This window comes from Anastrepha obliqua, chromosome 4, assembly GCF_027943255.1.
Source record: "Anastrepha obliqua isolate idAnaObli1 chromosome 4, idAnaObli1_1.0, whole genome shotgun sequence".
In the NCBI taxonomy this organism is placed as follows: domain Eukaryota; kingdom Metazoa; phylum Arthropoda; class Insecta; order Diptera; family Tephritidae; genus Anastrepha; species Anastrepha obliqua.
In genome coordinates, this window is record NC_072895.1 from 74,378,401 (window position 1) to 74,399,987 (window position 21,587).

The following is a 21,587-nucleotide window of genomic DNA, read 5'->3' on the forward strand; positions in this document are numbered from 1 at the left end:
TTTTCAGGTGCTACCTGGAATACACGCTCACGTTCCACAGACAATTTGGAAAAGTATTCACCATTGATTGGACGAAAATCGCCGCTAGTGAAACTGCGCACCGAATGTGGTACCGCTCCAATGGTTGAAGAGACAAATTCGGTGCTGAAAGCGCCGGAACGAGAGAATAAAATGCGTTCGCCCAGCAGTGATTCCATTCGCAGCCATACAGGTGGCGATGGCATCAGCGGGAAAGCTACTAACGGTATTATACGCACACCAGTTAAACTGCAAAAGCCGCGTCCTTGGTCAGTGGTGGGCAGTGAACCTAAAGCGCCTGCTACAGATTTCCAAGGCAGTGACTCGAGCAAAACGACACCAGAAAAACTTGACGAAGGTATGCAGAAGTTTGGACTATAATTAAAATCATTTATTAAAATATTGTAACTATTTTAGATGCCGAATCATTACCGTTTAGCCAGAGTAGCAATAATATTGGCATTACTTCAGGTAAGCCTTATTTTAATTTAGTTGAAAGTTGTAATAATAGATACAAATCGTTTTGAGTGTTTATGAACTGCTCAATTGGGAACTTTTTTTCATCAGAAAACACAATGTTAGGAAATTCGCCACGTTCGTGCAAGCGCAACAACTCCTTTGCTCTTTCGCACCGAACTTTTTTTTCCTGGGGTGAAAGATCGTGCGCTTTTTGGAACTTGTAAGCCTTGACCTTGAGCTCATTTTTCAATATGCGTCGAATGCTGTCTTGTGATATTTTCAGTTCTTTGGCCATTTTTCTTCCACTTCGACGTGGAATTCGTTCAAGACGAGCCTTCACTTTCCGAACCATTTCTGTCGTTGTTGCGGTTTTTTTTGGTCCACCTCCATAGCGTTTTGCAAGGCTACCAGTAAATTGTTAATTTATGGTATATAAAAATAAAAGTGTTAGAAACGTGTGTGTATATTACACAGTTGTAATAATGATTAAAATAATTGTGATAAGTGTATTTATTATATCAAAATTTGGTGAAGGTAAAATACACATTTTACAAACAAATAACTTAAAAACTATTATTAACTGAATAGTGTTGGTGCTAGTTTTAGCAAAATAAGCACTAAATCAACATCTCCTGTGAGTTTAATTGGAAAATTCGTAATACAGTAGATTCTGTTTTTATGCGGTATATACGTTCCGCAAGGAACAGCATAAAAAAAGCTACCAGTTCTATAGTAAAACTATAGATACGTTTCAAAAGTGCTAAGAACCGCATAAATCTGAAATAATGTAATAAAATCGCATAAAAAAGGGTACTAGTCCCATATTATAACTATAGATACGTTCCATAGACCGCATGAATCTGAAATAATTAAAAAAAAGGCATAAACAAAAAATTGTATTTTTGAAAATTATATCTTTATTTAAGAAAAGTCAGAATCGAAAAATAAATTTACATCGTCAGAAATAGAATCAGACAATACCCGCATGTTGCGCATTCGTTTAGGATTTGGCGTAAAATCACTTCCGTCACTTGAAGAAATGTACACGTCTGATCAGGATGGTGTGTCAGGCGGTTCTATACTTGTAGGGTAAGCATATTTGATGTAATCTGTGATGAGTTTTTGCTTAGCTGGTTTAGAATATTGTTTATATGTACAATTCCCGATAGGACGACATGCATTTTTTAATTTTTTTAAAAACCGCACTATTTCAAAACCGCTTAAAAACAGAATCTACTGTATTTCTCACAAAACAAGCGAACGGTCACTCGTAAGGATACCTAGCCGTATAAAATATAGATAGCGCTCTAATAGCCATCTACATTGTGTAATAAAACAAAAAAAAATTGAAATAAGGAAACTTCAAATCTGGACATTACTGGGAGGCGCACTTTATTAGACAAAAAGTTTCCCTTGAACCCATCATTGCATATCATTTGACAGCAATGTATTACTTTCGTTTTGACAGACTGTTACGTAATAGCAGTGTTTTTCGAAGCATCGTGCCTTAACACTAGATTTACCAGCTATATAAATATACATACCTATTTCTACTAAAACCAGACAAAATGACTGGTGTAGAAGAAAAACTGTTTTTGTCGGTCACAATTTCTACATAGGTGGATTTTCATGTGTGTACACTCTCCGCATACATTGTTTTTTGCATGTCTTACAAATGTTTAAAGTCCAGAAACATGCAGAAATGGTGCCACTTGTAGTTGGAATATCAGATTCGTATAGTTTTTGTCGTAAATTCTGAAGTTCTGAAGCAAGTTCTTCTATTATGGTAATCTAAACAGAAAGTCTATGGGATATGTGAGATATTTTCTCCTGTTGTGTTTTTGTACAATTCCCAGCTATTTATTCCGGCTATATTATAACAGGATACAGTTTCAGGTAATTTTTCACAGCTTTATCAATTTTGGTAGTACTTTTTTATTTGGTTTGCTTTTATAAACGATTAGTGTGCATCTATTAGATTGGTTCAACAACGTTGAGAAACGTGCCATGCTGTATTTTTTCAGTTTGGAAGTTTGCGACAATTCCCTCTTGTTTGCACGTATTGTTCCAAGCAACGAAGTATTTTTAGATCTTAATTTTAACGCCAGAGGAATACTTTTAAAAAAGTTATCGATTGTTACAGTTCTACCCCTCATGGTATACGGTTCAAGAAGTTTCATTACAACAAATTCGCTTAGGGGGTTGGTGCATTTCGAGACTCTTTTTCTAAATACGGTTAGCCACATTTCGACTCTACATCAGACGCCAGCTAAAAATGTATGCCAAATTTATGTGGTTTGTTTGACATATACGAAGTAAATCTGCATCTGGCCTTCGTTGGAAACAGTTGCTCATCCACGGCAATATAAGCACCCGGTTCGAAGCAGTTTTGATTATTTTCAATAACTTTGTCCCAAACTGCTGAAGCTCTGTTTGCAAACGTTCACTCCTCTGATTTCTTTTGTCGAAACGAATGTATCGCAGAATCTGAATAAAATCTCGTCTACACATAGAGCTGTAGAAAAATGATGGTCCCCACTTGTTGTTCAACAAATTTTGAAGCCTCAAAGTATTTCCTTAGTAATGCTTGCGTAATTGTCCAATTTTCCCCCAAAACTCGAGTAGCTTCTAACTCTGTACATATATTTATATGTTCCAAAATATGGTTGTAATAGGAACACAATAGCAACGGCTCAATGACGATAACGAAACGCATGAAACCACTTGGGGCTATATTTACTGCATCGATCTCATGATTCCTCCGAAATCACACATTTCTTCATAGAAATTTGGATTGAAATAGCACGACCAGTCAAACTGACTGGGCTGGTAAATCTAGTTTTAAAGAACACAAAATAGTTTCGCTCAAACTGTTATGTAATTCCATTGCTCTTTAAAGCATTGCCCCCAAGGTGTGCAAAATATAATGAAAAAAATCGCTGTTATACCTGGGAATTAACCACAAAAATTATTGCGTTGCAGTCTATCTTAACGTGGCTAAGGCTTTTGACAGTGTATGACATCCCGGACTATTGCACAAATTAAAAAAAAAAATACTTCCAACTGACTATTATCTACTTTTGCGGAGTTACCTTAATGAAAGAATTTTTATATTAAATATCAGGACAAATGCTCTGATGAACTACGTAGGGAAGCAGGTGTTCCACAAAGAAGAATTTTGGGGCCGCTCACTCTTATACATTATATACACATTAGGCCGGGTCAATTTGTGGGGAGGCAAAAAAATCGCCCATTGCTCTGTGAAAATCATATTCTAGGGATCAAAATAAAAAACTTTGCCGAAGGAGACATGCCTCTAAAACGAATTCTGATGTCCCCCCATTTGGGTCGAACTTTTTAGTTTCTTTTCTCATGTAAAGGCCAAAAATGGTGATATTTTAAAATGATTGTGTGGGGAACTCCCCAGAGGAGTTCCAGGGGGTGTGCCACTGGCATGGGTGGATCGGCCGACCAAAGTTAGTGGGGGTCGGTCATACATTTGGACTCGATTGGAGCACTCTAAATGGGTCAAAGTGGGATTTTTCGTTCGACCCAAATTGGGGTACATCAGAATTGGTTTTAGAGGTATGGTTCCTTCGGTTCTGGTTCTTTCTTATTTTGATCCCTAGAATACGATTTTCACAGAGCAATGAGCGATTTTTAAATCGACCCGCCCTAATACACATGGTATACCCTGCCGATAGCAGATTGCAACCTTTGCTGATGACACCGCTTTAATGATCTCTAACAAAACCAGAAATGTTGCCACAAATAAACTACAACAGCTACTTGCCTCAACGCTGGCCTGGTTCAAGGCATGGGGAATCGAAATTAACACAGATAAAACTATCCAAGTAATATACGCAAACAGAAATTGGGACTCACAAATATTGACTGTAAATAATAAAATCATTAAATATGATACAAAGCCAAATATTTCGGCATAATAATTGATGCAAAACTGGCCTGGAAAGAGCATATACTTCAAAAGAGAAATGAAGTTAAAAACAGATTCAGACAACTCTACTGGCTACTATGAAACGACGCGCGACTTTCACTTGGTAATAAATTGCTAATCTACAAAACTCTTATAACTCCAATCTGGAAATATGGCATCAAACTATGGGGATCAGCAAGCAAATCAAACCGTAAAATAATGCAACGACTACAATAATTCTTATATACATTATCCCTCTTATGCTGTAAAAAGAAATATACTTTAATTAATGATTTAATATTATATTACGCTTATATAAATATATTGGGTAGTCGAAAAAGTCTTTTCGTACTTCTAATCAAACTTCAACTCATTTTTTTTATATCTATAATGAACTTTATTAAACCAAATATGTACCATTTTGGTCGACCACCTTTTGCCATTTTTCTTCTAGAGACATTATTCCATCAGTGTAAAACTTTTGTGGTTTCTCGGCGACAAACTGCGACATGTAATTTTCACAGGCTTCTCTTGAAGCCAACTTTACTGCGTTAAGGGAGTTCTGCATTGACCGAAACAAATGGTAATCCGATGGTACAAGGTCGGGGCTATATGGTGGATGCATCAAAACTTCCCAGCCAAGCTCTCCCAGTTTTTGCCGAGTCATCAAAGATGTGTGTGGCCTAGCGTTGTCCTGATGGAAGACGACGCCCTTTCTGCAGATCAGTTCTGGCCGTTTTTTTCGATTGCTTGCTTCAATCTCATCAGTTGTTGACAGTAAAGTGTAGAATCAATCGTTCGAGCAGGCTGGAGCAGCACATAGTGGATGATTCCTTTCCAATCCCACCAAACACACAGCATAACCTTTCGAGGCGTCAATCCTGGCTTTGCGACCATTTGTTGAGCTTCACCATGATCTTTTTCGCACATTATTGTCGTATTTGATCCACTTTTCCTCTCCATTTACCATTAGCTTCAGAAATGGTTCGATTTCATTTCGTTTCAGCAAAGAATCGCAGATGTTAATTCGGTCCATTAAATATTTCACAGACATTTCATGTGGTACCCAAACATCGAGCTTCTTTTTGTAACCAGCCTTTTTTAAATGGTTCAAAACCGTTTGATGATGAATGTTTAGTGCCTTGGCGATGTCATGGCAGCTTGCGTGACGGTCCTGGTCAATCTTTTCCATAATTTCATCAACTTTTTCAACGATAGGTCGGCCGGAGAGAGGTGCACCTTTCACATCGAAATTTCCAGAATGGAAGCGAGCGAACCATTGTTGTGCTACACGAACTGATACAGCATCGTCTCCGTAAACTTCACAAATTTCATTGGTGGCTTGCGTAGCATTCTTCCATTTTTTATACAAAAATTTCAAAATATAGCGAATTTCTTCATTATTTTCACTCATTTTTGAACAGCTATAACTTTTTTTCAACTTCTCCGAATTTAATTTTTTTTTGTTAAATGAAGCTTAAAATGTCACCTTTTTAACACCATATGATATGACACAATGTGATTGGTAGCACTGGAGATAGATGACTCCAACGACCTCTATTGACAAAATACGAAAAGACTTTTTCGACTACCCAATATTAAGCGGCAATTATCACACTGTAGTCAACAAATCTCCTATGTGAACAAAACTCAGCTGTTTGAGTCAACTTGACTGCTATGGACATCCTTGATATATCTGAAATCTAACATAGCTCTTAACTGCAGTTAAGCTCTTATTAAAAATAGGCTATACAACACTAATTTAATGAGATCAACTCTTCTTCAAACTCAAAACTTTTATATTAAGCATTCAACTGGGTCTATATTCTACATAACTGTTATGTAAACCAAATTTGCGGGTCAGTTCCTACGGCTTTCAACATATTTTGATACAAAAACTAAAATAATGATACCGCCTGTGCAATAAGGCACGTTTTATAGAAATACGAAGTCAGTGTTCTTAAATTCGATTTATTCTTACTGTATTTATATATTTTTCATCAAATAAAATATTCTTTGAAAATACTCTCTCCAATAACGTTACATCCTGCTTCAAACTACAACTTGACTATGTAACTATTCTGAATCTTTTATTTAGGATCTGCATTGGAGAAAAAATCCGTGCGTGAACTTGCGGCTGGCTTGAACCGCTTAGGTAAGTGCAGCATCCTAGTCACCTGAAGCAAAAAGGAAAACCAAAAATTGAATGGAACGTTTATGCGTATGAAAAAACTGTTAATTTAAATGTTTAGAAAACCAATTTATTGCTCGAAAAGTTTCCTTACATTTCCATTGTTTAATAGCATATGAAATATCGCACGAATATTTAATTTTTACTTTCCTTTTTCTCCAATAATACACTTACATATTTTCTTTTCCTATTATTTTGACATTTCTATTTATTTCTTTTATTTTTTATTATTATTATACCTTCACCAATTTCATTTGATTGGCATGCGAATCGAATTATTAAAGAACTTCCGATGAAACCACAAGTGTTACCGAGAACACTACTCACGAGCGCATCAGCGATATCCAAATCAGCTTCCACTTCGCACATCACTACCACGAACAACAGTAGCATAAGCAGCAGCAGCGCTAGTAGAAGCAGCAGTAACAGCACAACAACCACAACAACAACAATGTTGCAAACGCAAAGCATGGAAATAACAAATAATAGCAGCAGAAGTAACAGCAACAGTAGCTCTATAACAACCACTAGCGCTCCATCGTCAAATGCGCCTAACACAGGGCCGACAAATGACAGTGAAAATCACGAAGCGTTGCTCACCAAAACAATTATCACTGAAAATATCAATGGCAGCAGCAGCAGCAGTTTCATTACAAATGAAATTATTAATATACGCAATGGCACCAAAAGCAGTTCTACCACCACATCTGCCCATACCTCAATGCGAGACAGCACCAATTCAAATACAAATGATATCAACAATAGTGAGCGATTCAGCAGTGGCAGCAATGCTTCGAGTATGGGACTACCGATTGGTGGCTTTAAACGAATTGCAGGCAAAGAGATTTCCACTTTATTCGAGGTTTGAGCAAGAATTTGGCTTTACTTAGTGGCAAAATAAGTGCTTTTGAAAGTATTATAAAAAAACGGTAAACATTTTAGAAACGCATTTGCTAACGTCATCAAAACGCTTTCAATGTGCTGCGCGCTTATTAAAAGCCGAAAATTAAACTAATCAACATATGTATCTATGTATGTCCTTTTCATTGCTGTTCAGTGTCTGTCTAACATGCGGTAATCAGCCAATATTTGTGCATACGTTTGTGTGAAAGTGTGTTTGTCAACGCAGGAGGTACGACGTATACATGCGACTGAACTTAACGAGGTGCTAACCACATCCAAAAAAAGAAAGAAATAATTATTCATCAAGATTTACATGCATATACATTCACTTAAAAAAGAGTGAATAATATATTAAGGTTTTTTTACATCTTTGATGCTGTTAACCATTCCAAATTGCTGCAAAGGATTTCATAATCTAAATCATTTTTGGCGCTTCAACACAAAATCGTTTTGACGCTAATTATTCTGCTATTATTTTTTACGTGTATGTATGTTTGTATTCTTTTTTGCTAAATTTGCATTTTGCATAAGTTAAACTCAACTAACATTTTCATTATATCATTATGAGCTTTAAATTTATTCATATGATTTATGCATTGGTCTATCTACATATGTACATATGTCTATGGCAACAGATTAAGCAACTTATAGTAAATAGTCAATCATAGCTAAATAATTGTTGGTACTCTCCCACCCAACTTTCGTTTTACACGATTTTGAAATAACAAAAAAATAGTTTTCTAAACAAAACATAATTCCTAAAAGGATGTCGATGACATAGTAAGTAAAAGTTGTTCGTATAAGATAAGAGCAATAAGTACATTTTAGAACTAACCTGAATAGTTTCAAAAAACATATCTATCGCGTAAAACCAGAGTTGATTGTATATCAGTTTAACGTAGACATTTTGAAAAACCAGTGAAAGTCTGAAAGTTGTGTCAGATTTATTGAATTGCACTTAAGTTTCCTTCAGTTAGATTAATTTGTTGCCACAGATTTAGTTTTTATATATGCATATTTTGTGTTGCAATTATATCTGTATGTGTGTTCTTAGTTACCTATTCGTTTAGTACAATGGGATTTATAGATCCTGCATATGCACAAAAGAATTTACTTAAAAATATAACTGAAATAAACCATTATAACAGGCAATGGAACAGAATAAATCGAACATTTATATCGATATCCAGCATGTGAAGGCACCCCCACGACACTAACCACTTTTTCACATGCTCTATTAAACCCACTCATCTAACACCCCTCTCCCTCTTGACCCAACCCGTCGAAGCAGCATGTTTCCTGGGCCTATCTTTAGATGAGCCAGACGAAGACGATCGGTGATATACCCTACACTGACGGGGCTTCTATTACTGCTAAAACAACAACAACAACTAACTAAAACAAAGAAATAACGTGAACAAAACTTGAATAATAACGGAAAGTTATTTTATAACAATGGAGGCAAAAAAAAGTAAAAAAAAAAAATATATATATTATGACGAGGAGGTTGCAGAACACCTCAACAGTGGTGGAGGGGAGTAAATTATGTTTAGAAGTACCGTGCACTCAAGGTTAGGCTTTTCATTTCCGCTACCGAGTACACAAATCCCTGGATCTGTAATTCCAGCAACATTTTTTAAAGTAAAAATACGTTCACATATGCATTAATTACCAATAAATCCACAAAATTAATCTACCCGTTCATATATGTATGGCAGATTACCTGCAAAATTGACAATCAACTGCCAACACTGTTGTGAAAAGTTTTTCTTCATAAAAATTATTTTGGTGGAATATTTCGGTGTTTTTGGTTTGTTTAATTATTATTAACGATATGAAAAAAAGACAAGGAGAATAAATATTTATCTTATTTAAGTGCGCAATTGGCTGCTAGTAATAAACAGTTAAAGGAAATCCATAATCGACGTTTACTGAGGTTTCAAAAAATTATGGCAGCAATACGCATTCGAAATTCGATTTACATTTTATAATAAGTAATAAAAGGACACACGTTTATGGACACACGATTTTTTTCTGTTATATGAATGTATAGTTAAAAATACCTAACAAACATTTTATTAGAATTAAACCTGTTTTCTTTGGTGGCATCCATTTTATTTAGTTTTTTCTTTTCACTCGGAAAAATAATGATCTATTACACAGAAAACACTGGTTGTATGTCAAAAAGTGTGGTTACTATCAAGGATTATTTTATAATCTCAGATTTTGGGAGGGAAATTTTGTATGGAAAATCTCGCTTTTTAATTAGGGATTGGGAATTAAGCACGAAAAAGTAGATTATCTACTTATATGTGAACGTATTATAAGTGGCGGTTTTCCGGAATACATGCAACTCGTTTGTTTTTTTTTTTTTTTTTTGCCCCATTTCAACGTCTTTTCTGTCTGTTCTCATTTACTGCTCTCTGTACCAAACTCAGTATAACCACCCACACCACACAGAGCAAACACTTTTGGTTTTTTTCGAATAAATGTCTATTAGCATAACCATTGCCTAACAGTTTATTTCAAGTCTGAGCCAAATAAATGCTAAGTTTGCTCTTCTTAAATTTTCTCTTCTAGGAGACATTAGTTGAAGGCCTACAACGCTCCTCGACTCGACGATTATTTAGAGATATACAATACACTAAGGAAGATGTTGTTGACCTGTAAGACATATGAAGTAATAAACGAAGAAAAAACAAACAATTGGAGCGAAGCAGATGTATCAACAACAGCAATTCGTACTAGTATAATGATTTACGGAGCAATACAATTGAAAATAATTTAAGAGTGAACAAAAAATAAGTTATGAATAAAAAAAAAAAAAAATTAAAAAATATAAACATAAAAACCTAAAAAATATAACGAAAATTTAATGTTCACCTAACATCCGTTTCACATTGGCCGAGACCCAAGCCGATAATAAAGACGAATAATAAAGTGGCACGAAGTATAATGTATGGAAATATATTTGGAAAAACTCATGAAGTCAAGAGTTTCAAATTCTTACAATTTTTCTTTAATTAGTTTATGTTTTGTGCAATTATTATGCGCCTTATTTTTAAACTAAATCAAAATGTAAATTATTATTTTTGTATACTATTTTCACTACAAAAATATTGTGCTTATTTTGACTCACCTTTTTTATATACATTGCACTATTTGCAATTCGGGAGTATTTCAATGTAAAATGTATTATTTATATATTTAAATGAGAATTTTTTTTAACTTTGTATTTATATAAATATAATATGTTGTTTCAATGCAAACTTTAATTTTAATGCGATATGTATGTGTTTTATTATTTTCTGTTGTATACTGAATGCTAATGCTAATGATGATGATGATGATTCACATTTCGATATGAAACACTATAATATTTACTATAAATTTAAATATGGTAATAATAAAAATATGTGTGTAAGTGCGCGCGTTTTTTATTAAACCAAACTTGTACGTATTTACATATGCTGATATACAACTCTATAGTATATAAATATGTATGTGTATGTATTGATTTTAAGTGCCAATCATATTTTATGAACAACTAATTAACCAATAATAAAATGAATGAATAAAACAAAATAAAATTAATCAATAACCGATTGCTCTTTGAAAAATAAAAAAAAGTATAAATATTTCTGTATCCAGGCATACACTACATGGATACATACCATCTGTAGTTAAATAAAATAGGTGGAAAGTAATGAAGTTTTACAAAAATTTCGGCAAAAATATGTAAATTAAAGAACCAAATAGAAATGATTATATTTTTTATAGCTGCTTCCATTCAAGGGTATTTGTTTTATACAATTACTAGCATTTCCCAGTGGGATTCGCACCACCATACATAAAATGTTTTTTTTTTATATCGCAAGATATTTTTCATATTAAGTTTTCTTTATAAAACTCGTAAAATGTTTAAACAGTTGAATTGGTTGATTTTTTTCATTCAACATACTTTCTAAAGATGTCACAATAGCCTTTTCTGTACTTTTTTAAAATTTGATTGTGGTGGTCACCTATATACAGGTAAGGTGAAAGAGCCGATAAAAACTTGTAATTAAACTTTGATTCTTTAATTTCCATTTCACTTTTTTACGCTAAATAAATTTTGCTAAAATAAATAAAGTTAAAAATGTTTTTCCAGTTCCTTGAATGCTCCAGTTTTTATTATATTTTCGTCCAAAATTAATATTAACATAATACACTTACAACCACAACAGTACAACAGAAACGCACACTGGGGATTTTGCGGAAAAAAGTCAAATTTGCAACATACCACCTACGCAATGTTTAATGGTATTTCTAACTTCCAGAATAGAACCAACAATAAAATCAAAAAGAATTACTAAACTCCGACTTACAGTTTTTTTTATAGATATGTCAAAAGTATAATTTTTTTATAGTATTGAACTGACCAAGAAAAAACTTCAAAGCCCAAGGTGGTTTTTTTTCTTTTTGCTTGAGCCGACTTCCAATTTTTTATTTTTCATTTAGGGTACGATATTTTTATATATTTTAGCCGGAAGAACAAAGGATGTAAAGCATTTGATTATCTATTTATAATTAATTTTACGAAAAAAAAAAAAAAATCATATTCCTTCATATTCTTGGATCTGCAAGTTGAGCTACATTTACCTACGGTCAGAAACTAGTATCAACGTGTTGCTTAATAACGTCTCTTTCAGTTTTAATCAATTACAGGTGCCACCAGGCGCCACTGATTATTTTTTGGCAATGATAATAACTAAACGCTTTCTAGTGTGTGCATAATGATAACGAAACACTTTTAATTTTGTTTTGACATTTTGAGGGTAATTCAGAATTATGAACTTACATGTATCCTGTGCGTAAATATTTGCTGGCTTATATTAATAAAAAAAAAAAAAAAAAAAATTAAAATTTATGAATTTAAAAAAAAAAAATTTTTTTTAAATTTTTTTAAAAAATAGTTTTTAGACATGTTCTTTTCATACACAAATATATACAACTTCGTTAGTAGTAAAAATGTAAATATTTTTTGGGATGTATACTTTTTTCCGCATCTCTGTACAAAAATCCCCAGTGTGAAACGCTCATAAGCGGCTGTGTATTTGTTGTTGTTTTTCCCATACAGGCATTTCGTATGAGAGGAAACCATTACTCACATAAAATGTCATAACTCAGGAACGGCTGCACCGATTTCAATCAAACATCACACAAACCACCTCCTCAAAGATAGAAAGGAACTCTAAAATTTTTGTGTCAATCGGTTCGGCGGTTCTTGAGTTATAAGAATACCAAGGAAATGTAACTTCTTTTTATATATAGATTTATTTTTTTATTTTTATATATTAGTTTTTTTTTTTGTGAAGCGAACATAAAAAATTGACAAGCTGAAGTTTAAAATTGTAATTGGGAGCTGAAATTAGTTGAAGAATATTTGGGGTGTTAACCCCGTTGAGCGAGAAAACTTAAAATGCTTTAACATACGTATGTACATAGATATTTAAAATTTAAGTAAAATGTCAGATTTGATTCTGCTAATTTTGTAACCAATTCATACAGTTTTAGTTTTTTTCAGGTTGTTGGTTTATTATTGTATTTACGTTTATTATTTTCGGAGTACTCTTTTTGTTTTTGCTTGATTCCCTTTGCGCCATATTCTGTTTTTATAAATTGAGAAAAAAAAAAACATTTCGGGCTGATTTTCATGAATTTTCTTGTCAACCATTTTAAATCAATTTAGTTTCTGGAACTTCTTATATTTATCAACTTTTAATATTGATTTCTAAAAAAGGTAAAACAGCTGGCATTGCTTAATTGCATTCATTTTAAATTCAAATATGCACATATAATGAAATATATAATTATATTAATTAAATAAATAATATATAATTGGCGCGTACAACCTTTTTGAGTGTTTGGCCTTAAAATCCAAATATAGCACTTGAAACTATTACTGTTTTTGTTTTTTGAAAATTGCTTTGTAAAAAACGATCGCTCTATTTACCCTACCATAACTTTTTTTAACGATTTAGAAAGTTATGTTTAACATTTTCTTTCCTGGATTTTTTTAATACATTTATCAAAAACCTTAGAAAGAACTTTTTTTATCTTATTGTAATTATAACGAAAAAAGTGGCAATCTTTAAACATATGGCAATTGTCATTTTCTATTTAGCATACTACCAAAGTGTTCCAAAAAATATTTAATATTAGAAATTCGAGATTAGCGTTTAAAAAAATATCTCTGTTTATTGGAAAGGGGGCAAATTAATTACAATTAAGTAAATTATTTTTTACAATTGGCTCTTTTGTTTAACTATTACATAATTCTGGAATATAAATTTAACATCGTAACTATAAATATTATATGTGAAGTGTGGACGAAGTGGTATATTAAGAAACGAATAGATATTCGTTTGGAAACTTAATCTACCAACTTAATCGTTTAACTAATAAAAAAAAAATTAGTGGTAATAGGAAAATCAACACAAAATAAAAAAAACTGATTTTTTTATTACAAAGTATAAAAAGCACTAGATAAATTGTGTTTCGAGCTATCGCAAGTTATGAGAATCATAAAAATACGTAGTTTGTTAGTTATGAAAGACTAACAACAAATTTCTAGTCTCCACCTTTCAATTTAATATTAATCAAAAAACATCAACTGCACTGAAAAATTGAGATAAAATCTTGAATTTATAAAGATGAAGAAATTTGAAACACTAGATAAAAAGTTTCGCAAACCAAATGAAGAAAAATAAACTAAATGTTTATGAAAAATTATAAAAATAGTTTGAAGAATAAATTTCGATATAACATTAATGGCTTGCGGTTTTATTTTTATACAACACGAGTTGAAGAAAACTACATATACTACTACTTTGGGTTTATAAAAAATATATATTGTTACGAATTTGAGTTCTATCACTGGATTACCTAATAAAAATCACAAATTAATGGCAACACGGCATGCTTGCTTTAAGCTGCCCACAGACAGGGTACAACTCCCAGCGATTTGTGCCTAGTCGGTAGCACACACACTGTACACAAATCCATAAACCACCATTTCGTTGAGATCGTCGTACTGTTAACATGCGAGACAAGAAAGCGGATGACGCGATTGCTCTTGCAGTTTTTAAATGTGCATTAGGAAAAAGAGAATAAACAGGTCCGGATGAAAGTATGGTTGCAAAATAGCAGTAATCGTTCTCATATTTAGTTGTTAGGAAATATGAAAAAAAGTTCTCCGGAAGAACATAAACTTTTTTTATTCACATTTGTCATATTCCCTCATACTCTTGTCTCAACGACGCCTTAAACTAGCAACGAATCCCAGGTAAATGAAAATGTTCAATTACTTTGGATGTGTGTTCACACTTTGCCATACACGATGGATTTTCTCCGAACTGCAACAAGTCGCTGGAAATTGGACCCTGTTTGTAGTCAGCTTTAGAGAATCGCTTCGTTTACTTTTCGCTTACTCTTGCACAGGTTCAATAGAGAATGAGTCTGTTCCACCCGTTGTTGTTGTTGTAGCAGCATAAACATTCCCCATACTTACATACGGGGTATGCTGCTGGAGTGACAGTCCTTGGCCGGATATAAATCCGGGTCGTTTCGGTAACGTATAACCGACTGTCGTGGAAACGCTGTTCCATCCGTCATAGATAACGCATCCGTTGCGGCTACGAATTTCACTGACATCGAACTAGATTATATATAATTGAGTCGAGGGCACCCCATAAATGCCGTACGCCATGCCGGAACAAGGCGAATTGAGTACCTTGGGAATGCAGCAAGGCGAATCTATTAAAGGTGGTATTAGTAAATCAGCTGATTTGTTTTTTCTTTCGCAGTGTCCATGTGACTGTCAGCCCAGAGTGAAACAAGGGGAATTTATTCTAAGTTTTCTACTTTGCCAATACTTTGATTTGGTATGCAGTTTGTTTGCGTTTTTATGCGGATCTTCAGGAACAAGTAATTCCCCTTCCTTTTGTTTGTTTATAGATGGAGTCATACGACATAGCGAATTAGGAAGGTGCAATCTATTTATCTATCATTCTTGATGCGACCCCAAGAATGAAAAAGAAATAAATTACGCCTTCCGAATTCTTCGTGTCGTAAGAGCGGATGAATAAACAAGCAAAAGGAAGTGGAATTACTTGTTTGTGAAGAAGAAGACTAGTCGAAAGATATGAAAACAACCAAACACAAGAAATTATGCTCACACACATAATTTCCTGCCACGGCGTCTGCCGCATAAAAACGCAAACAAACTGCATTTGGAGGCTTTATATTAATTTGAAGGCTTTATATCACAATTTAACACATTGCAATTCGTTTTCATTAGTTTGATTAGTTAAAGTCTCACAGATCACAAAACTTCCAAGCCATTCAATGAATTTTCACAAACGCGTAATTTTTCAAACTTTTGTTTGTTTTGTTCGTTGGTTTTGTATTGCGAACTGAGCTGACGTCAGACTTGTCAAAATCGCGAAAAATAAAGCAACTGTTTTTTAATGGCGCAACTATAGTACTTAATTCGCCTTGATGAGACCCTATACGGTGAGTATTTAACTTGGTACCATTTTCGCCTTTGTCATGCGGCTTGTCAAATGAAGTTTTTTATGTGACATATTTGACGCTTGCCTTCATTTTAATTCGTGTATGATTTAGAGTTTGTATGAAAATTCATAAAATTTGTATTAAACCTGGGCATTATTCTTCATATTGCAATAAAGTGTAATCGATAACACTGCCAAATATTTGTAATACACAATATGGTGAAGCTAACGCCGGAACTAATAAATCAATCAATGCAATTTATAAATCCTTGCCGGGAGCGGGAATTGGATTTGCGCGGTTATAAAATTCCACAAATTGAAAACTTAGGCGCTACATTGGACCAATTTGACACAATAGATCTTTCTGATAATGATCTGCGAAAATTGGATGGGATACCGTATTTACCGCGTCTAAAATGCCTGCTACTTAACAACAATCGTATCCTGCGTATTGGCGATGGTCTGCATGAAGCGGTACCGAATTTACGCTCAGTTATTTTAACAGGAAACAATCTGCAGGAGCTAAGTGATTTAGAAGCACTTGCGTTACTACCTCACCTCGAAACATTGTGTTTGCTTGTAAATCCTGTTTCAACAAAACCTTATTACCGCGAGTACATGGCTTTCAAATTTCCCCAGCTGCGTTTGCTTGATTTCAGGAAGATCAAGAGAAAGGACCGTATTGAGGCACAAGAATATTTTCGTACTAAACAGGGTAAAGATATGTTGAAAGAAGTAGTGAAGAAATCAAAGCTTAATGCATCGGTCGCTGCTGCGGAAGCAGGAGGCAACGTCGCTGCTGGTAGTGCAGCGAGAGCGGCTAATCCAGAAGATTTACAACGTATACGAGATGCGATAAAAAGAGCGAACTCTCTTCAAGAGGTGGAGCGACTATCACGTATACTACAAAGTGGACAACTGCCCGAAAACTTTGAGCTCGAACTAAGCCCGAAAGGTGTTACACAGAATGGCAATGGCATAGAATCTATGGATTTTTAAAAAATATATTAAAACACTGGTTCTAAAGTAGTTGATTTGGACTGACATTTGGATTAAATACTTTATGAACATATGTATAAAAAAAACCTTAAATAAGTAAAGAAAAAAACTGAAACTGTAACGCTATGTGAACTATTGTTTATTTTTTTCATAGAAAAAGTTTAAACTCGTGTGGATAGTAGTAATGTAAGATAGTAGCACATACAATAACAAAATGCTCGGAAATGCAAGCACGCATCTGCTGAGAGGCACCAATCTCATTGTAACTTATTTAAGCTTGCTTAGTTACTACAATAATTTATTAACTAATAGTTGTTAAAACCATTACAACTACATCATAAAGCAGGATCTGCTCTGATTCTTGGGAAAGTAAATGGTTTTTGCCGCCTCATAGTTGATTTGTTTTGGCATTGTCTTATCGGGAAGGTTTAAAAATTGTTACTATCGAAAGTAGTCTGCTGATATCTTTAACATTAATGTACAACAAATTGGTAATTATTAAATTTGTGTGACTGCATTACGATAACTCCTTTTCAGCCATTATAGTATCATAATGCAACCCAGTATAAAAAATGATCCACGTCACTAGGAAACCAGCGAAAGATGTCATAAAACCTTCCTTTACCAACTCCCAAGCACCACCGTAAGCCTCCTCATCAATACCTTGGAAATTTATGGCATAAATGTAGACAATGCTGCAGCTGATCCCCGCGAATCTATAAGAGTTAAAAAAAAAAAAAAAAAATTTATTATATTTGGACAAAGAAGTTTACGGTAGTTTACTTACAGCACTAGGCCCAAGAAGCCTTTTAATGGTACAATGCCCCATACAATGCCCAAAAGAATGCCGAAGATTTGTCGAGCCCAGTATATAACGTCTAAAAATTCATCCTGAAAAGTAAAGCAAGAATATTCACATATGTATATGTAGGAGTAGAACATTGCATTTCTATGCCATTTTCGTTTTTTATCACTCAAGCACGTTTTTCTTAAATACTTTTATCAGGCGCAGCAGTATTTGCTACATGAATTACTCCCCGCTATCACTTGTTTAATTAACTCACCTTGTCTGGCCAATCGGAATGCGCTTTCAAAGCACGGGAGCAAATCTCTGAAAAATTTACCGATTTTGAGGTACCACTACTGTTTCGTTCGATTGTGCTAGTCTTTGTTGACATTTTAGCTTAGCGGGTGTATTAAATTAAACTAAATTTAATTAAAACTAGTTTCGTGCAATGATTAGTGAAAAAAGTTCAGAGACGTGTAACAAATTAGTTGATGTCAGTTTCATAGATAATGTCAGTTTGACATTTGGAAAGAAAAGTTGGAACAGTTTTTATTTATAAAGTTTGGCAGCATTGAAATCATTTAGTACAAGAAAATTTAATCAAGTGTTTTGCCGACATCGTTATTGGTTGTATTAAAAATAGTGCCCATTTACACAGAGAAACATTTGGAAGTGAAACATTTTTTTCCTGGGAGAAGGACGGCCACGGAAGAGAGAAGGGACTTTGTCTCCTGTACAGGCGACACCAAGGTGGATTTATTATATTATATTAATAATATTATTATATTATATTAATTAATAAATTCACCTTGGGCGACACGCTTTGCTCTTCTTATTGGTATTTCTTACCTTAAAGCTATTTTTGACTGTTGCTTCATTCATTTTCTTCTTTTGTGGGAGAAAATTCTGAGTTCTATTTTGGTTTTCAATCAAGCGGAATAACGAAAATACGAATGAATTCCCTTGTCACTTCCGCGGCCGTTTTTCGGCAAGGAACAAAATGTTTCCTTGTGTAAATGGGCACAATCCGGTGATAGTTTTAAAACGTTTGTACTTCGTGGTGGCATGAAACATTTTAATAAGTACCTCTAGTAATGTTTCATCCGAATAGCAGCAATCGCATTTTTAAATGAATTTTGGGGGATATTTAAGCTATAATAACGCTGAAAATACTGGGCAAAAACTGTAAATAAGTACCAAGGCAAAGGTTTAATTTTAGTTGAGTATTTATTGAAAGCAATAAATAATAAAAGCAAGCACGAATAAAAATGACTGGAGTAACAGATTTTGCTGATGGTATTCAAACAAATGATTTTTATTATCTATTATTAAACTTATAAATAAAGATTTAAATGTACATATCAATTACTTAACTATTGAAAGTCAGTCTTGTAGAAATCATAAATTGTTTGGCTTATTTTATCACCCAGCTGTCGCTGTAACGGTCCACAAGAAATTGTGGCCAGCAGAGAACGAGCTTCCTTTTCACTTGTACATGCTTCGTAGGCATCGAAAATAAGTCGTGGTGTGGGATAGACTTCTACGATGGCCAGTGCCTTTTCCAGGGACAATGAGTGTAGTTGCAGCAATTGTTGTACGAATATTTCGCGAATAGTCAATTGTGCACCACGGGCCGAATCCTCATACAAGGCCCGGAATTTCAGTAAACCATACATATCAGCTGAAGAACGATATGGTTGTAAGTCTTCCTTGGTTGTGCTAAGCAAAACTTTATTCCTAAAACAACGTATCAATGTTTTCGTCACACCTGCCAAATGCTTCATTGAACGAAAGTTATTCTGAGTATGTGCTATGGTAAAGCCTGAATGTATTTGCGTGTTCACAATTGCCTGCTGTAAAGACTCAATAGGTAAGCCCAAATGCTCATTATTCCCATAATCTTCGACTAAGTAGATAACATTTTGAATTCCACATTGGCGTAAACGATGTTTCTGCTCATGGAACCGACCATCGCGTATGCTTGAGGCCAAGTCGTCAAACCGTTTGCGTTCAACTATAAAAGGAAGGACTAATTCGTTCCCTTCCTGGTCACGTGCAATCCAAAGAAAATCACCGATAGTCAAACGACGTACTTCATACAATATATCAAAGCTTTCTAAGTAGCAGCGTGTCTGATCCAAAGTGCGTTTGTTTTTGCCGTTGGTTTCTTGTGTGTCAACAAGTAATATTATGCGAAAGCTTCCTGGACTCATGATGACTTGACGCTGTCGCTCTTCTTCATCAGCGATAGCTTTCTGCTCTTTTTTAGTGATTTTTGTTTGCAACTTTCGAGATTTGTTTTTCTGAATAGAGTGGACAAGTTGTTTCACATCCGATTGAAATGTTTGCATTGTAGGTTGTAATTGCGAAATATGTTGCCTTTCTTGATACAAACGAAGCTCTTCATCTATAAGATTGCACAATGTGCTACCGAAGCCTCGAAGAATAGCACATTCTCGTCCTGTGGCCAGTGGAAGCGGATAGCTACGTAGAGCGTGCAGTGCTTCGCGAAGTTTGTATTGCGACTTTGCATTACGACGCTCCGCTTCCTCCAACCATTTCTCCAGCCATTTTTCAAAAAGAGGATTAGGTTGTTTTAATGTGATCTCCAAACGCTCTGCCATGCCATTAGATAAAATAATCACTTATTTTTAATACGCGTACATTTTGTTTGTTTACTTTGTCTTTGAGCAGTGCTGCCAAGTGCCAACAAGTTGAATTCTAAATGCCAGCTGTTTTTTTAAGTGGTGAACATATGATGTGAACGACTTTTTTCGTGCTTGCTTTTTATAGTGATTAAATAAGTGAATATGTTAAAGTTCACAAATTCCTTAGCAAATATTACTCAAAATGGAGCGAGTAAGTACATAATTATAATTTATAACTACCATTCATAATATATTCATTATTTATATGTAATTAAAGTTAAACGCCAATTTTCTTGTACGGTAATGCGAGCGTTGGATTACAAATGGCGTGAACAGAGAGGTCTGCCCGAGAACCCCAATGCATTTGGCCCGTTGACTAACTTGCCGGACTACAGTTTCTTGGACGGACGTCCCACACCACTCGGTGTAGGTTAAATAAATTGGAATTGTAAAAAGTTAATTATACACATTTTTTGGTGTATTTTTAGGCCAACCAGAAACGACGTTTGAAGAAACAACAAGAGATCGCGGCTAAAATTTTAACCCTAAGTAATGAATTGGATTTTGCGAAAAAGCGCTATACGCGTATACAAGCAGAGAAGGCAGCAGAAAAAGAAAATGTGCTTAAAGGCAAACTTAAACCAAAGGGTTACATGTTGTTGAAAAAAGAATAATTTGTTAAATTTGTATTGGAAATTGAGTAATTAGTTTAATTAAACAAAACAATTGGCAGTGAAACAAACTTTAAGAAAGCTTGTACAGTTTAGCGTGTTTCCTCCGTCGTTCACGGACCATCTGAGTGCGGCAGTAGATGCGGCCACTTAAGCATTTTGCTCACAAATTGATTATGGCCTCAAAGTGGAACTTTGTGAGAGTGCACAACTCGTCAGTCACATAGTCATGACCCTAAGAACTCGTCTTACCAGTACTGTAGTATAGATGCTTCATTCGAGCCATGTGATAGCGTCACAATTATATTTGAATACTGTTGGTTGGTTGGTTAGAGTGGTGATTCATCCAGAATCCAACTAGCGCTTCCGCACCATTTTGTTGCCACATCCTCGTTACCAAATTGTTTAACAGTTATTTA

General features: G+C 34.4%; 5 protein-coding genes across 16 annotated transcripts in view; 3 read left to right on the forward strand and 2 right to left on the reverse strand.

Moving 5' to 3' along the window:
* The window catches only part of LOC129243448 (F-actin-uncapping protein LRRC16A), a 140,085-nt gene extending 128,786 nt beyond the window's left edge, over positions 1 to 11,299 (forward strand). For 4 of the 12 annotated variants that reach the window (XM_054880484.1, XM_054880483.1, XM_054880479.1 and 1 more), the window contains 5 exons: positions 8 to 376; positions 436 to 489; positions 6,513 to 6,569; positions 6,890 to 7,467; positions 10,089 to 11,298. In XM_054880484.1, coding sequence (XP_054736459.1) covers positions 8 to 376; positions 436 to 489; positions 6,513 to 6,569; positions 6,890 to 7,467; positions 10,089 to 10,178 — 1,148 coding nt within the window. In that variant the 3' untranslated portion in view covers positions 10,179 to 11,298. Of the gene's footprint in view, positions 1 to 7; positions 377 to 435; positions 490 to 6,512; positions 6,570 to 6,889; positions 7,993 to 10,088 lie in introns of all 12 variants that reach the window. The other 8 variants (XM_054880486.1, XM_054880485.1, XM_054880481.1 and 5 more) reach the window with 5 other exon arrangements.
* Positions 11,300 to 16,124: 4,825 nt separating this feature from the next.
* On the forward strand, positions 16,125 to 17,194 carry LOC129245677 (probable U2 small nuclear ribonucleoprotein A'). Its single transcript, XM_054884004.1, has one exon. The coding sequence runs from the start codon at positions 16,280 to 16,282 to the stop codon at positions 17,060 to 17,062; it is 783 nt and encodes a 260-aa protein (XP_054739979.1). The 5' UTR covers positions 16,125 to 16,279; the 3' UTR covers positions 17,063 to 17,194.
* Positions 17,179 to 18,241, reverse strand: LOC129245678 (GEL complex subunit OPTI). The gene is made up of 3 exons (XM_054884005.1): positions 18,127 to 18,241; positions 17,850 to 17,953; positions 17,179 to 17,778 (listed from the first exon to the last, which is right to left on the reverse strand). The coding sequence occupies exons 1-3, from the start codon at positions 18,238 to 18,240 to the stop codon at positions 17,580 to 17,582; spliced, it is 417 nt and encodes a 138-aa protein (XP_054739980.1). The 5' UTR covers position 18,241; the 3' UTR covers positions 17,179 to 17,579.
* Positions 18,242 to 19,035: 794 nt separating this feature from the next.
* On the reverse strand, positions 19,036 to 20,528 carry LOC129245804 (crossover junction endonuclease MUS81). Its single transcript, XM_054884199.1, has one exon. The coding sequence runs from the start codon at positions 20,471 to 20,473 to the stop codon at positions 19,223 to 19,225; it is 1,251 nt and encodes a 416-aa protein (XP_054740174.1). The 5' UTR covers positions 20,474 to 20,528; the 3' UTR covers positions 19,036 to 19,222.
* Positions 20,529 to 20,575: 47 nt separating this feature from the next.
* Positions 20,576 to 21,239, forward strand: LOC129245805 (39S ribosomal protein L52, mitochondrial). Its single transcript, XM_054884200.1, has 3 exons — positions 20,576 to 20,708; positions 20,775 to 20,923; positions 20,986 to 21,239. Exons 1-3 carry the CDS (start codon positions 20,660 to 20,662, stop codon positions 21,169 to 21,171), a joined length of 384 nt encoding a protein of 127 aa, XP_054740175.1. The 5' UTR covers positions 20,576 to 20,659; the 3' UTR covers positions 21,172 to 21,239.
* Positions 21,240 to 21,587: the final 348 nt, after the last annotated feature.